Source organism: Lynx rufus, unplaced genomic scaffold (assembly GCF_022079265.1).
Source record: "Lynx rufus isolate CCGP_SWC_20201006 ecotype Redwood Valley unplaced genomic scaffold, mLynRuf1.p SCAF_23, whole genome shotgun sequence".
Classification (NCBI taxonomy): Eukaryota; Metazoa; Chordata; class Mammalia; order Carnivora; family Felidae; genus Lynx; species Lynx rufus.
The window spans coordinates 2,167,807-2,182,921 of record NW_025814838.1 but is presented as its reverse complement, the minus strand read 5'-3'; the positions used below and the strand labels follow the sequence as shown (position 1 = coordinate 2,182,921).

Sequence of the window (15,115 nt, the reverse complement as noted above, 5' to 3'; positions counted from 1 at the left end):
TCTATCAGTTGTTGGATTAATATACAAAGTGTGGTGTATGCAAGCAGAGGAATATTATTCAACAATGAGAATAAATGAAGTGCACAATAGGAAAATCTATAGAGGGGCGCCTGGATGGTTCAGTCGGTTGAGTGTCCGACTTCAGCTCAGGTTGTGATTTCGCTGTCCATGAGTTTAAGCCCCATGTCAGACTCTGTGCTGACAGCTCAGAGCCTGGAGCCTGTTTCGGATTCTGTGTCTCCCTCTCTCTCTGCCCCTCCCCCACTCATGCTCTGTCTCTGTCTCTGTCTCTCTCTCTCTCTCTCTCTCTGTCAAAAATAAATAAACATTTTAAAAAAATTAAAAAAAAATCTATAGAAACAGAAATAGATTAGTGTTTACCTGAGGCTGGTGGCTGGGCGTGGGGAGGTATATCTATCTAAAATTAACAACTCAGTGAATTTCAGTATATTCAGAGTTGTGCAGCTGTCACCACAATCAGTTTTAGAACGTGGTCATCCCCTGGCTAAAAAGCCCCATACTCATTAACAGTCCCTTTCCCCCTAACCACACTCCCGCCCCCCCCCCCCCGCCGTCATTTTCTGTGGATTTACCTAGATGATATTTCATCTAAATGGAATCGTACAGTAGGTAATGCAGTCTGTCGTGTGTGGCTTCTTTTACTTAGCATAAGGTTTTCAAGGTTCACCTGTGTTGTAGTATGTGTCATACTTCGTTCCTTTTATTGTTGAATCATATCTGCCTTTGTGTGAACAATACCACTTTCCTCCATTCGTAGGATTTCTCCACATCCTCACCAACACTTGTTGTCTCTTTTTAATGTGAAATGATACCTCCTTGTGGTTTTGATTTGTATTTTCTTGATGGCTAGTGATACTGAGTATCTTTTCATGTGCTTTTTGGCCATTTATATATCTTCTTTGGAGAACTGTCTATTCAGATCTTTTTTAAGTTTATTTATTGAGAGAAAGAGAACAAGTGGGGAGGGGCAGAGAGAGAGGGGGACATAGGATCCAAAGCAGGCTCCGTGCCAATAGCAGAGAGCCTGATGTGGGGCTCGAACTCATGAACTATGAGATCATGACCTGAGCTGAAGTCAGATGCTTAACCGACTGAGCCACCTAAGTGCCCCAGATCATTTTTGTATATGGTCTGAGGAAGGGGTCGAAATTCATTCTTTTACATATGGATACCTAGTTGTCCCACTACTGTTTGTCAAAAAGACTATTCTAGTTGTCTTGGCACCCTGGTTGGAAATTAATTGACTGTAGGTATGAGGGTTTATTTCTGGTCTCTCGATTCTGTGTCATTGATCGATAGGTCTATCCTTATGCCAGTACTGCATCGCCTTGATTGCTATAGCTTTGTGTAGTGCATTTTGTGATTGGGAAAACATCTTTATATTCAAGATTGTTTTGTCTGTTCTTGGTCCCTTGAGTTACCAAATGGATTTTAGGATGAGCTTGTTAATTTCTGCAAAGAAGCCAGCTGGGATTGCACTGAAAATGATGAGGGACTGAAGCAGGAAGATGTTTACCCTTATCCAGGAAGCTGACCTAAAGCCTGCATAGTTTTGATACAGATCAAATACATGCTGGTTACTACATTCTGTAAGGGTCTCGCGACTGCCTCTATATCTCCAATAGTTAATATCGAACTGAATGACAAAGGAATCTTGCAAAAGTAGTTTTACGAGTAGACATTCAGAGAAATTCGAAGAAATTTTGGTAATCTGATATTCCCAGCATGCCTCCTTCCCTTTGATTACTGAGTATATATAACCACCAGCCTCACACAGCAAAAGTACAGCACCTTCTGCCCATGGGTCGGGTTCCCATGCTACTTAAATACACTTAGTAAGTTGCACTGTCAGCGGCTCAAGAATTCTTTCTTTACTGTTGGCCTCAACCCCCACATAATTTTTGGTAGCCTGTACGGGGACAGTGATGAAAGAAATTCAGGAGCTTCAGTGTGGCTTGGTAAGTCTTCTTTACCCCCAGTATTTGTTTCTTACTTGTTCTTTTTCGGAGATGTCCTGAATAGTATGACTCTCCAGAATGTGCCTTGTCCAAGTGCTCAGGAGAGAACCTGTGCCTGTGGCTACACTACAGGGAGGGACAAACTTCTGCCCCCCAGCTGGACACTGGTACCTTGGCCGTAACAGCGTTGGTCAGAAATCAGGCTCTCCCTGTTTTACTGGTTTATTTATTTATTTTTTTTTAGTGTTTGTTTATTTTGGGGACTGAGAGAGACAGAGTGTGAGCAGGGGAGGGGCAGAGAGAGAGAGAGAGAGAGAGAGAGAGAGGGAGACACAGAATCCGAAGTAGCCTCAGGCTCTGAACTGTCTGCACACAGCCTGACGCAGGGCTCAAACTCAGGAGCCATGAGATCATGACCTGAGCCGAAGTCAGACACTTAACCGACAGAGCCACCCGGGAGCTCCTGTCTTCTTGGGCTTGGGATGGCCATACATGTCATTAGGGTGGCTGCCAACCTTCAGACCCCCTAAATAGACCAGTGTGATCCCTCGATGAGCATAAAATTCAAGATACATCTTCTTGTGTGCTTCCCGAAAGGGACAGGTGGGAGCTGTTCCCATTTGGGGCACTCACCCAACAGGGGACCCCTCCCTTGGGACTGGATCACGGCTGAAACTCATGAGAAAGTTGCCCGGGGTAGGTAGGAGTTCCACACTGCCATCTTTTCATGTCTCTCATTTGACCTTCCCCATCGACTGTTTGGTGTTCTTGGTCCTGCTCTCGGGGTAAAGGTACCTTAGATATCTCATGCGTAATTCGATATGAAATGGCTGCCCCTTCTAAACAAAGGCCAGGACCTCCACCCCATCCATTACTACTAGATCCAGAGGCTTATGAAGGGTATCATTATTGGTCACCAAGCCTACCGACTCCCCCAAAATGGAAAGAGGCAGCCTCAATGGTTGCGGCATTTCAGTCCATCTCCCCGCACCTACTGCAGGTTAGGGTGCAATAGGGGAAGTGGAGGGAGGCCCACATCCCTCCTCAAGTAGTACAGGGGTGTCAGAGCAGTCAGGGGAGGGTGCCTCCTGCCGCCCTGAACCCCAGGAAGCTTCAGCAGTGTTCCTGATAGGATGCCATTCAGAAGCCGAGGGAGATTTTGGTCAAGGACTCTTAGTTAATGTAACTATGGATGGGATCAGCTTCTTCAGTCCCAGAGGATTCCCCGTCTCCTAACACAATGGAGTTAATTTGGATTTAAAGAAAAAGTGCCGAACCCTCCTCCCCACCCCAAAGGATAAATACTGCCCCCTAGTTAACACTGCCAATAAAAGATAGAAACCCAAGTGCCAGGGCGTGCAGCTCACTCTCTCGAGCTTGCCTGCTCTCACATCTCGAGAGTGTCTTTTTCACTTTAATAACCTTTCCCTCCCCACTTCTTTTACTCATCTGCTGTGCTGCATGTCTGTCCTGAGCTCCTTCCTGAGACAAGACCAAGAACCTTCAGCATCCGCTTTAGGTCTGGCTGGGTCAAGGCTCCAGGGATCGGGGTCTCCCCAGTTCACACGGCAACACCTTTGGCAGCCATGAAGGGACAGGGTAACAACAGGTCGAGTGACCGTCTTCATCGGTGAGGTTCTCACCTTCCTTGTGCTGGACAGTTGCTTAGTCACTCTTTGTTCTGCTCTCTCTCTCTGATCTCCCTGGGGAAAGGCCTCAAAAGGAAACAAAAAATTCCAGTATGCCAGATTATATCTCAGTACAGGGGAGACTTCTCCTGTCTCTCCCAAGGACACGCATGTTGATTGAAAGGAAGGACGGGCAGGGGTTCCCTCTTGGGGGGCACGCTAGGCCAAAGAGGGCAGCAGGTTGGGGATGCCCACCTGCATCAGGGATGATAGCGTGATGGTTCCAGGGAGATGTCCCAGGGCCCAGACTCTCCAGACTCTTGGGGTTCAGCAGGGACGCCTCTAGCCCAGGAGACTGTCAACTTTCTTTCCTCTAAATCCTTGATCCCATCCCACCCCGCCTTGAGATGCATCTTGAGAAACTAGAACCAGTTTGACCCTGGCACCTTGTATGCTTCCTTCCCACGTCGGCTTCTTTGTAACATTGTCGGCCTCAGTATAAACTAAAGGATGGGGAAGACTGACCAGAAAAATAGACCGAAATCCCATATGGTCAGGCTTTTACGGATCTGTACCCAAACCCTGATCTGTCCGTGCTCTTTTAGGGGCCCTGAGAACACCCACCTCCACTCCTCAATCCACCATCAGCTCACCTGCCTTAGGCCTTGTACTTCTGTTAATCCGCCACAAGCCTGTGTTCTGTCCTGTTCTGTGTGCCCACCCACCTTGTCTCTTTGTAAACAGGCTGCTGCCAGGATCCTGTACAGCCCCCCCGCCGCTTTTTCCTGAGTTACTCGTCTCCTCTTTGGTGCTGCTTTTGTGTGTCAGATCTGAAATCTGTCTCGAGAGACCTGGATGAATGTCGCCTGATCCTTGTACGTGGAGGCGTCTCCCTCCTTCGTCTCCAGGTTAATGGCTGTGATAAACAGAGCCAATTGTCTGTTATAGGTCTTCCTCAGGATGAGGACTTTAAGGAATATTCCCGAGCAGCTTTTGAAACTCCTTTTGTTTCAAGGGGGTTGCCTGTATTGTCTGGCCAGACTAGACTGCCTTTTTTCACATTTTGTTGGGGGAAAGAAAATGTTCATCTGTTCTTCTGTCTGGTGACCGGGAGTCTCTTTCTTCTGTTTGGGCTTTTATCGCCTCCAGCCTTGCAGGCAGCACCTCGCCTCTTCTGCCTCCTCCTCCCTCTCCTCCTGTTTCTGCACCACCCTCCACCCTAGGCAAGGCTTACCTAACAGGCTCCTGCACCCTCCTCAGTGCCTGTGGCACCAGTGGTTTCTGGTCCTACTCTCAGTGTCAAGGAGCGGAGAGCACTCCAAGCTGTTGGGCCATCTCCTTATGAGGTTCAAACCGAAACACCTCCCAGGTCAGCAAGAAGGGGCCTAACGGTTCCCTTGGACTTAAACCACCCCTCAGATTTCCCCACAGGTACCCCAAGTAACATGGACGGTGCGGAGCAGATTGATTGACTTTTAGTGGGCACAGGTGCAACATATTTTGATGTAAAGTCAATTTAAGTTTGTTTATTGTTTTTAAGTTTATTTATTTTGAGAGAGAGAGGATCCCAAGCAGGCTCTGTGCTGACAGCACAGAGCCTGAGGTGGGGCTCGATCTCATGAACTGTCTCATAAAGCTTTCATGGATAATGGTTACGAACAAGTAGGTAGGTTGAATAAATGGAAAGGTTTCTAGGTAAAACTTTTAATGGCTTTCAAGATCTTTTGTAGCATGAATTTTTTTTTATGTTTATTTATTTTTGAGAGAGAGAGAGTACCCATGCAAGCAGGGGAGGGGCAGAGAGAGAGGGAGTCAGAGAATCCAAAGCAGGTTCCAGGCTCTAAGCTGTCAGCCCCAGTGTGGGGCTCAAACTCATAAACCATGAGATCCTGACCTGAGCCAAAGTTGGATGCTTAACCGGTTGAGCCACCCAGGTGCCCCAGTAACCTGAAAGTTTTAAAGTTTTGCTAAGTTAAATGATAAATTGGATTGAATTCATTGGATATCCATAACCTTTCTAAATAAGGTAAAATACCTAAAGCATTGTTTTCTGAACATAGGTTTGTGTTTTTTGGCTTCTTATTGTGGAGAAACTGACAGGGTTGCTTTCCTCATCATTTCCATCAGCCTTAATTATGTTTAATAGAATTTTAACTTAGAAACCTTAGTTTCCAGTGAACATGAAGTAGTAACCGATTGTGAACTGTCTGCTACACCAGAATTCTTTAGATTGGCAAATTTATGAATATAGTTCATAATTTCTAAAAACATGTTTTCCCATAGCACAATCTTTCAACAAAGCATGCTTAACAAGAGACTCAACTCTGTATGTAGGAAAGTGGGAAATGTGTTAGGAAGATACAAGAAATGAGAATACATTTTGTTGAGAGGAAAAATAAACTAATTTTGTCCTAAAATGAGACTGTTTATTTAGAGAGAGAAGGCTTAGGACAAAGCCTGAGTGAAAAAGAAAGTTGTAGAAGGTTTGTCAAGGCAAATCTTTGAAAAGAACTTTGTATGTAATCATGACTAAGATTGAAATGATCTCTTATTGTCAGCTTGGTTAGTTAAATATGGAGTTTTATAGTGATCTATGATCCTGTTTAGGCATGTACCATGAAACTTCCCAAGATTCAAACTCTAAATAAAGTCTTTTTGACTGATTAGGCTGGTTTATTTGGTATGGTAAGCTACTTGGGAAGCTGTATCACAGAGATGATGATAAAGGTTATGTGGTTTGGGTAAATGCTGTAACTGTTCTAGAAATTATATGAAATTCCTGTAGTTTTAGTATGTTCTGGTACAAGGTCATCATTTGACATTCCGAGCTTCAACATACCTTTTGGAGGACACGATGAACCTGTAACAGCCACTAACAGGGTTCTCTCCTATTCCTCTCCACCCCAGGCACCCCGTATGCAATGGCCCTGGTGTCTGCTGATTCCCGCATTGCAGAACTTCTCACGGAGCTCCATCAGCTGATCAAACAAACCCAGGTAAAAAGCTGCAGCCCTTGGCTCCTGGAGGGCAGCATGTGAGTGGCAGGGGCGGGGGTGGGGGGTGGGGGGTGGGGAGGGTTGTGTTCAGAGAGATTGGACGTGCAGGAGCCCAGGTGATGTGAAGAATGCGTTTTAAGAACGAGAATGTGGGGGTATAACTACCCTTCCTGCTGGATTTTCTATCAGGGGCAGGATTTTGTGATTCTTTCTGTTTAATGACAGCTATATTGAGATCTGGTTCACTAGTTCCAAGTGTCCGATTCCAGTGGTTTTGGTGTATTTACAGAGTTGTGCAACCATCACCACGATCAATTTCAGAATGTTGACATCATCTGACAAAAATGCCCTGTACCCATTATGGCCATTCCTCTTTTCCCTCCACCCTCTTATCTCAGCTGAACACAGATACTCTTACTGGGCAGGATATTCCAGGAGTGCAGGCAGAGGTTCTCTCCCAGGAGCTGGTCAAGGGCCAAAACTTTTTTGGAATGTGCAGGATCTGAAAACACAGGCCTGTTGAGTTCAACTTTTCCGGCACAGCCCCCCGTCCCCAGCCCTTGGCCTAGGCTCCCTTAGAGCGAAATGATATTGGAGCATCTACATTTAATACAGCATTTCTACATCAGCTATAGCAGCAGTGTCAACACGAGTATGCCTAACATTTGGAGGAGCCGGTGTGGGGTCGGGATAGACTTCAAGAAACAGCCTGTCCTATTGAGCCATTACATACATTTTCATATTTTTATACTAATTTGGTTACCCATTTCGCCCCTTCATCCACTCCTGTCTGTGCCTTATAATACGTTTGTGTTGAACTGTTCCTTTGGGCACTGGTACCAGAATTATCATATGACTTCTTTACGTAAGGCAGTTGAGTTTTACTGGCGATACCAGGGTGGTACACTGTTGAACTATGGTCATGGTAGAATTCAGTTTCATTATAGAACAAGTTAGTAAGAATTATAGACTTATTTCTTATGCCTTCCCACCGGAATTGGCCTTGCCCACTTACTAAATATCGTACTTAACTAGATATTGTCCTGGACAATAAAAGTATACTTTACAATATTTGCTTTATTACGGTTGGCCACGATTCAGTTATTTCTGGGTTCTGGTGACAAAGCCAGTCACCCTGTTGCAGCTCACAGGCTTGTAAAGAGACTGGTTTTCATTGTGTGCCCTTGTACAGCGGGGCTCACCTCCTCCCTATGGGAAAGACCTAAGTGATACTCAAAGTAACAGCCCTACCTCTGCCAGCTGTACCTCAGGATGTCTTATTTTGATCTGTTCTTGGATCAAGGTAGTCATGGTGCATCAATATAAATTATAAAAGCCCTGTACAGGTGCCCTAGAAGGGCCGCCACAGGTTTAGAAACCCGTGCTTCCCCCAGGTGTGTCCTTGGAGCTCAGTGGCTAGAATGGAGGGCCATTGCCCCATGGCTGCGCAGCCCCCGTCTAGATTAAAATAGCCAAGAGGCCCTGAGGGGCAGGATGGCAAACCTTTCCCAACAACACATGGGTCCGTGAATTATCCAGCACTATCTGTTGGATTGACCTGGCCCAATACACTAACTCCTCCTCATCTTTCCAGGTGGACACACACTCCTTGTCTTCCTCCTACCAGAGAACTCACCTTAGTCTGTTCGTTTTACTAATCAGTCTTCCTCTGAATGCCACTTCTCCTTAAAAGTGTATTCAATTGTCCCATAAGGCACACACTAGCACCCGTCTCCCCTAAAACCCTTTCTGTCTGTGGGCCAGTGTACTTTCTCCAGCACGCATTTTGTTGCTATTGTTGTCTACTGGCCTGGGTGCAGTGAGGAGACCTATTTCGTACTCCAAAATGCTGAGTGCCCTATACTGGATGTATGGTGGCCACACGTAGATGTATTTTAGCCTGAATGTATCAAATGGCCTCTCCAAACCTTCTTCACCTCAGGGCGAGAAGGTTCCCCAGGGGAATTTGGACCCACCATGTGATGCCTGCTGCTTTAATCCTATCAGAAAGCCATTTTTTTTCCATTTAAAAAGATATCTTTTCATTCACAAAAATAAGAGTGGTGTGTGTTTGTGCACGGCCTATTGGATGTGCCGCTGCTATACTTTGGTCCATTATAATCAGGGTCCTCTCCAAGCATTCGGTCATCCAGGTTTATAGTTACACAGGGACCCATCTCCTGGGAGCCATGCACCACACAGTCATGTGGCCCAGAAGGGAGCGGTTCCCGGAAATTCCTTCCCAAATGAAGTCTTTTGTAGTAGGATGTAACCTGAAAAGTAAGGGTCAGGAGATGCCGGTATAAATATTTCTGGGGCCTCTGGCCTGGGATGCAGGGTGCCACAGCAGGACAAAGGGCCGCCCTCATGCCTGTTGACCTCACCCTTGCAGGAAGAGCGTTCACGGAGCGAACACAACTTAGTGAACATCCAGAAGACCCATGAGCGGATGCAGACAGAGAACAAGAGTAAGTAGCTGGGCTCACAAGAGAAAGGGGTGTGGGCCGAGACAGGGAACCTGACTGTTACTAGTGTCGGACAGGATTTGGACAGGATTTTTGCATGTACCTACACAACCCGAAATGAACTGCTCCTTAGCCAGAGGGACAGTTTTCCCTTAGGCTGTGTGATATATGGTGACCCAGGAAACAGATAGCATATGACTTAGCACTAAGGAGCCTTAAAATCCCCCAATTCTAGGGACTGGGACATCAGTGAAATGAGGCTGCATCCAGGGGAACCCCTTTGGGCACACAAGCATCCCCAGTAGGCTGGTGTTTTCTAGAGAGAGCTTCCCTCCCGTGCACTGCACATGCCCCAGCGGCCCTCATGCTCAGCCTCCTGGGTTGGTGCTTTCCAACCCTGAGCAGCTTTGAGAGTTGTTGTCTGTCTTCCTCTGTGCTGACACGTATTTTCTGTCATGCGATGGCAGAGATTAGAAAGTCCTCTCCTGACATGTAATGATGTGATCTGTACCATATGAAAATGTGAACTCGTCGAACATGGGCATCTGCCTCAGAGAGCACTTCTGACCCAATAAAGCTCACACCCTGGCCCGTGGCCTCTGTAAGCCTCCGGAAGTCTGATTTGGGTGTACTGGAAGCAGGGCCACGTGACCACCAGCTGCCCCTTGCCCACGCCTCTTTCTCTGTTCACTTTGCAGTCTCTCCCTATTACCGGACAAAGCTGCGTGGGCTCTATACAACCGCCAAGGCCGATGCGGAGGCGGAGTGCAAGTGAGTACTGTCCCACCGCCCTGCCCTCATCTCCCCTTCCCCGCCCGTGTGCTGGGCTCCAGAAGCCTGCAAACCACAGCCCCAGCCGCCTTTCCTGCCACGGATAAGCAGATTCCCACTCCCCAGGCTGTCCCTGGGGGCCTGCCTTCCCTAGAACCCACTTTTGGACCTCTCTTTCCCAATAGCCCTGCTGTTTTATAGATGGCAGTGAGGTGGGGACCAGACCCCAGCACTGCCATTTACCAGCCACAGTGACCTTTTGAGCAGGCCCTTCCGTCGAGATTCAGTTGCTCCATCATTACAATGGGGATAATAACCATCTACAGAATTGTCAGCATATGAGACGGTTGTATATATAGTGCCTAAGACCAGTGTTTTTCAAACTTCTGATCATTACCTGTGGTAGGAAATACATTTTCTGTTGTGGCTTAATAAAAATAATATTAAATACATAATCATCATGTTAATAATATTAATAAAGATTCCTATTGGCCTTACTGTGCCAGGCATTATTCCAAGTACTTTATGTATTTATCTCAATGCTCAGAGCCACCATTTTACAGATGAGGAAACTAAGACACAAGGGGTTCCATAATCTGCTAAAAGACATACAACTAGTAAGTGGGGGAGCCCAACTTTAGACCCAAAGTCCATATTCTTGGATACCATGCTAGAATGGTTTAATGACTGTCTTTTCACATTTATTTTATATGCACATATATCATAGAACTGGAACAAGAAATAGTTTGTACTGTTACTATGTCTTTGTGTGTGTGTGTGTGTGTGTTTTGTTTTGTTTTGTTTTAAGTAATCTCTACACCCACTGTGTGGGGCTCAAGCTCATGACCCAGAGATCGAGAGTTGCATGCTCTTACGGCTGAGCCAGCCAGGTATCCTCTGTTCTGTTTTTTTTAAATGCTGGTTGTTACCCAGGAAATTAATTTCACAACTCACTAATGAGTTATGGGCTCCATTTAAATACTGGCCTGCACATGTGGTGATGGCCAGCACCCTAAACATTTCTAGTGGTTCCAGATCTTCCTCTCCTCCCGTCAGGCTCTTCATGAGCACACTGCCTTGTGCTCATGGTCCCAGATTTTCGTCGCCTGCTGTCATCTTTGTTTTACAAACCTTTGCTGGCACCTGTGTCTGGTGCTGGCCATCCACATATAGAGACACGAGGATAGCGAAGACCCTGCCTTCAAGGGCAAACGGTCCGGAAAGGAGAGGCACCCTAAGAAAAGAGTTACAGGACAGTGTGGTTGATGGGCCAGCAGAGGTGGGCTCACTGTGCCTGCAGGCCTGGGATGGCCGCGGGGAGGAGGAGAGACTTGAAGTAGGGGTCAGCAGGTGGACACGGCAGAGGGGACAGTGTGTGGAGGCTGTGGAAGAGTGCCCGCTGGACATGTGCACTGGGGGACTGAGAGCCAGTCCTGTGTGGCTGGGAAGGGCAAGGCAACATGTGGAGGGCTTCCAGGAACTGGGTTTTATCCTGGAGGCCACAGGGAGCCAGTGAGGATGTAAAAGGAGAGAAACCTCTGTCTGCTGTGTGGACGGTAGACTGGGTGAGATTCAGAGCCAGTGAGGAGATCAGGCAAGAGGTGATGGGATTGAGCCAAGACAGTGGCTGTGGGGATGGAGAAGCAAGGGTGGGTTCAAGGGCAGATTCTGAAATAAAACTGGGGGAATCAGGGGCGCCTGGGTGGCTCAGTCGGTTGGGCATCCGACTTCAACTCAGGTCATGATCTCACGGTTTCTGGGTTCAAGTCCTGCGTCAGGCTCTGTGCTGACAGCTCACAGCCTGGAGCCTGCTTCGGATTCTGTGTCTCCCCTCTCTCTGCCCCTCCCCTGCTCATGCTCTGTCTCTCTGTGTCTCAAAAATAAATAAAAACATTTTTAAAAAATTAAAAAAAATAAAATCGGAATCATTTGGGACAGGGGAAGGTGAAGATCCCAGGGTTTTTTTTTAGCTTAGAGGCACCAGCTGGGCTCCCTGTGCTGGTCTGGGGAGGAGAACAAAGGGTGGGGCTGACTTAGGCAGGGGGAGGCACGGAGCGTTCTGACTGCCAGCCGGCCTTCCAGCCCACCCTTCCCCACCGCCTCTTCTCCCTGATGTGCAAGTTTGTCATCTGGCCATCGTCAGGCCCTTTCCCGCTCACCTGCACTGGAGTTGGGCTGGCATGAGTTAGAGGGACATGCACATTAGAGAGTAAAAGGCAAATGGCCCTTCCAAGCTTAACTGCTGGGAAAGTGACTGCTTCAGAAACCAGTCTGGTGTGGGCTCCTCTCTCCCATTGACCCACCGGGAGTTAAACACTTAGAAGCTTATTTCCTAATTTCAGGGCCCAGCCTCTTGCAGTTCTGCCACTTTACTTTTCAGACTGTCAAAAGTTCATACACTTATTCACTAGACTCTGAGTCCTTGTCAGCACCGGGTGCCGTGCTGGGCCCGGGAGCACGTGAGGGGGCGAAGTGCCACCCTGCCTGCGGGAGGCTCCGAGTCTGGGAGTCTGGATGGGGAACACATGTCACGGTGTGTTCCCGCGACACTCTCCTCCACCCATACATCTCCAAGCAGATTAATTAAAGCCCTCAGGAAACTGAAGAGGCGCCAAGAGCCAGCGTCAGGAGTTAGTCCCGTGACATGCCGCTAGCTGACTCCTTAACATGCTGCTGCTCTTTCCTCCACATGCTCTTTCCTGCCCCCCGGCTGGGTTTCATCCTCCTGCTTGCAGAAAATGGAAAAGTGCCTGTGTCTTCATTTAACAATTTTTTTTTTTTTTTTTTTTTTTAAAGGGCTTGAGGTTGCACACTGGCTGCAGAGGTCAGAGGGCAACAAGATCAAAGATTTCACTTTCCAGAAATAGGCAGCCATTCCCAGGCAGGAACAAATTGTTTTCTAGCCTTAGTGCAAAAGGCCTTCCGCAAGAGTGGGAGGGATGGGGTCCTCAGTGATACTTTGGCCACAGACAGTGGCTTCCAACCACCCCGAGTTCCAGCTGGGGAAGATGGTTTTAGCCCTGGCTCGGCTGGCGCAGGCAGAGGTGTAGGTTAGCTTCCCAAGGGCCTGAACGACTCCCAGGCTAACACAGCAGGTCCCCAGAGGAGAGAATGATTTGTGGTCTGAGGACGGTCCTTCCGCACCAGGTGCGGGGCCCTGGACAGCTGACCGTTGGCTGCAGGCGCTTGCGGCGTAGATGTTGTTCCAGGCTGCAGACCAGAGGTGGCGCTCTAGTCTTGACCTGTTCCATAGGAAGGAGGTCTCGTCCACTTTTTTCCAGGGTTATGGCCGTTTTCCATTGTGTAGTTAGTAAGTCTCTTATGGGAGATCATCGAGATTATGTAAATATTCCAGGTCAAGCTGTCTCTTAGCTTTGGCATCTGTTTATGGTTCTTGTTCACAACAATTGGGATTCTTTTTCTTAAAGCTCCCCAGGGGATTCTGATGTGGTTGAGACCCACTCCATTAATGTCTCACAGAGTACAGTTTAGGACATACTGCATAGAGCTGTGTTCTTCAGACAGGCCCAGCAGCAATGGTCAGACTCCCAGGTTCCCTTTGGCCTCCTGGCTTTTACTCCCCTCCTGTCCTGGTGCCTGACTGCCCTGTGTCCCAGTGCTCCCGGCCTGCAGTGGCCCTGGCTGAGCCCTCCCTGTGTCCTGTGCCGGCCGTGCTGAACTGTGATGCTGCAGGCATATCAGGTGACATGTCCACCCCTCCCTGCTTTGGACTGCCCCACTCCATCTGCCTGACAAGCTCCACGAGAGCCTGGGACCCAGCAGGACACAGCTGCGAGGCTGTATCGTGCTGTGTTCTTATTTGTCTCCCTCCTGCTAAATGAAGGCCTTCAGAACTACAGGGGCATTTACTAAAGGTTTACTAGAGGAATAGCTATGGGAGAGGAGAATAAATGACCCAAAATGGAGTCTGTGCTGCTTAGTCCTATTGAAATACTTTTTGGGGAAGAGTCCTCAAGATCTAGGATAAAGAAATCTTCCTCCAGCGAGAACTGTGTTCAGTCTGCTGGATTGCCTGGGCCCCAACCACTCTGGAACCCCATAAGTTAACTCCAGAGGTTTACTGGGGCTGTGGCCTTTCGGAGACAGATTCCTTCTACCCATACCCCTGCTCTGAGCTGAGAGGACTCCCCACAATCCTCTGGAGTGTCTCCTTTTACACGTCCCAGCGTGGGCAGACCCCGAGCCTTAACTTCCACCCTGCGAATCTCCAGACTGTTCAAAGCAGCCAGACCTGTAACATGCTTTCTTCAGGCTTTGTCAGATGCAGTTCTCTCTGCTTTGCTTGCCTCTCTGCGATTCTCTTGGGTTCTTTGGCCTGCTTCCTCTCACTACCTTATCGGTTCTTTTATGCTTTTAAAATTAAAAAAACGCGGGTGCCTGGCTGGCTCAGTCAGTGGAACATGTGACTCTTGATCTTGGGATTGGAGGTGTGACCCCCGACCCACGTTGGGTGTAGAGATTACTTGAAATTAAACAAACAAACCAAACCAAATAAGTAGGGGTGCCTGGGTGGCTCAGTCGGTTAGCGTCCGTCTTTGGCTCAGGTCCATGATCTCACAGTTCATGAGTTCGAGCCCCGCGTCGGGTTCTGTGCTGACAGCTCGGAGCCTGGAGCCTGCTTGTGATTCTGTGTCTCCCTCTCTCTCTGCCCCTCCCCCACTCACACTCTGTCTCCTCTCCTCTCCTCCCTCTCTCTCTGTCAAAAATAAACATTAAGAAATAAATAAATAAGCACTTAGGGTTTATAGTTTTTGGCAGTAGGGTTGATCTGAGTTACCCAGCCTGCTGTAAGCAGAGACGGAAGTCTGTGCTTTGTGCTTCATCCTGACGCCTTCTCTCCCTTCTCCCCACCTTCAGTATTCTCCGGAAAGCTCTAGATAAGATAGCAGAAATCAAGTCTCTGTTGGAGGAAAGGCGGATCGGTGAGTCGGAGATGCGTCTTGACCAGGCTGAGTGAGGCTTCTGAGAGCAGCAGCCACGGCTCCCTGCAGCCTCAGCCCTGTGTGCTCGTTCCGTGGACTTCCGACGGGGGGAGCGCATCTGTGCAGCCCGGGTCTGGGAGGGAATGGAGACGCTCCCCTGCTCAGAGGCAGGGGCTCCCCAGCGTCCCTGTGCAGACCTGGAAGGTTTCATCCCCCCACCCGTGCTCGTCTCCCTTCCTCTTGGGCCTGGGCAGGTGCCTCCTTCCCGCTACCTCCACTCGCACTTCTTTCTGTCGTAAACCCTGGCTGCTCTGTGAGGGCCGTCCTAGGATG

The 15,115-nt window shown here is 48.3% G+C and overlaps 1 protein-coding gene across 2 annotated transcripts in view; it reads left to right on the top strand.

Moving 5' to 3' along the window:
• The window catches only part of SGF29 (SAGA complex associated factor 29), a 31,121-nt gene that overhangs the window by 13,671 nt on the left and 2,335 nt on the right, over positions 1-15,115 (top strand). For both annotated transcript variants that reach the window (XM_047087730.1, XM_047087729.1), the window contains exons 2-5: positions 6,515-6,603; positions 8,996-9,071; positions 9,767-9,839; positions 14,718-14,782. In XM_047087730.1, coding sequence (XP_046943686.1) covers positions 6,529-6,603; positions 8,996-9,071; positions 9,767-9,839; positions 14,718-14,782 — 289 coding nt within the window. In that variant the 5' untranslated portion in view covers positions 6,515-6,528. The remainder of the gene's footprint in view (positions 1-6,514; positions 6,604-8,995; positions 9,072-9,766; positions 9,840-14,717; positions 14,783-15,115) is intronic.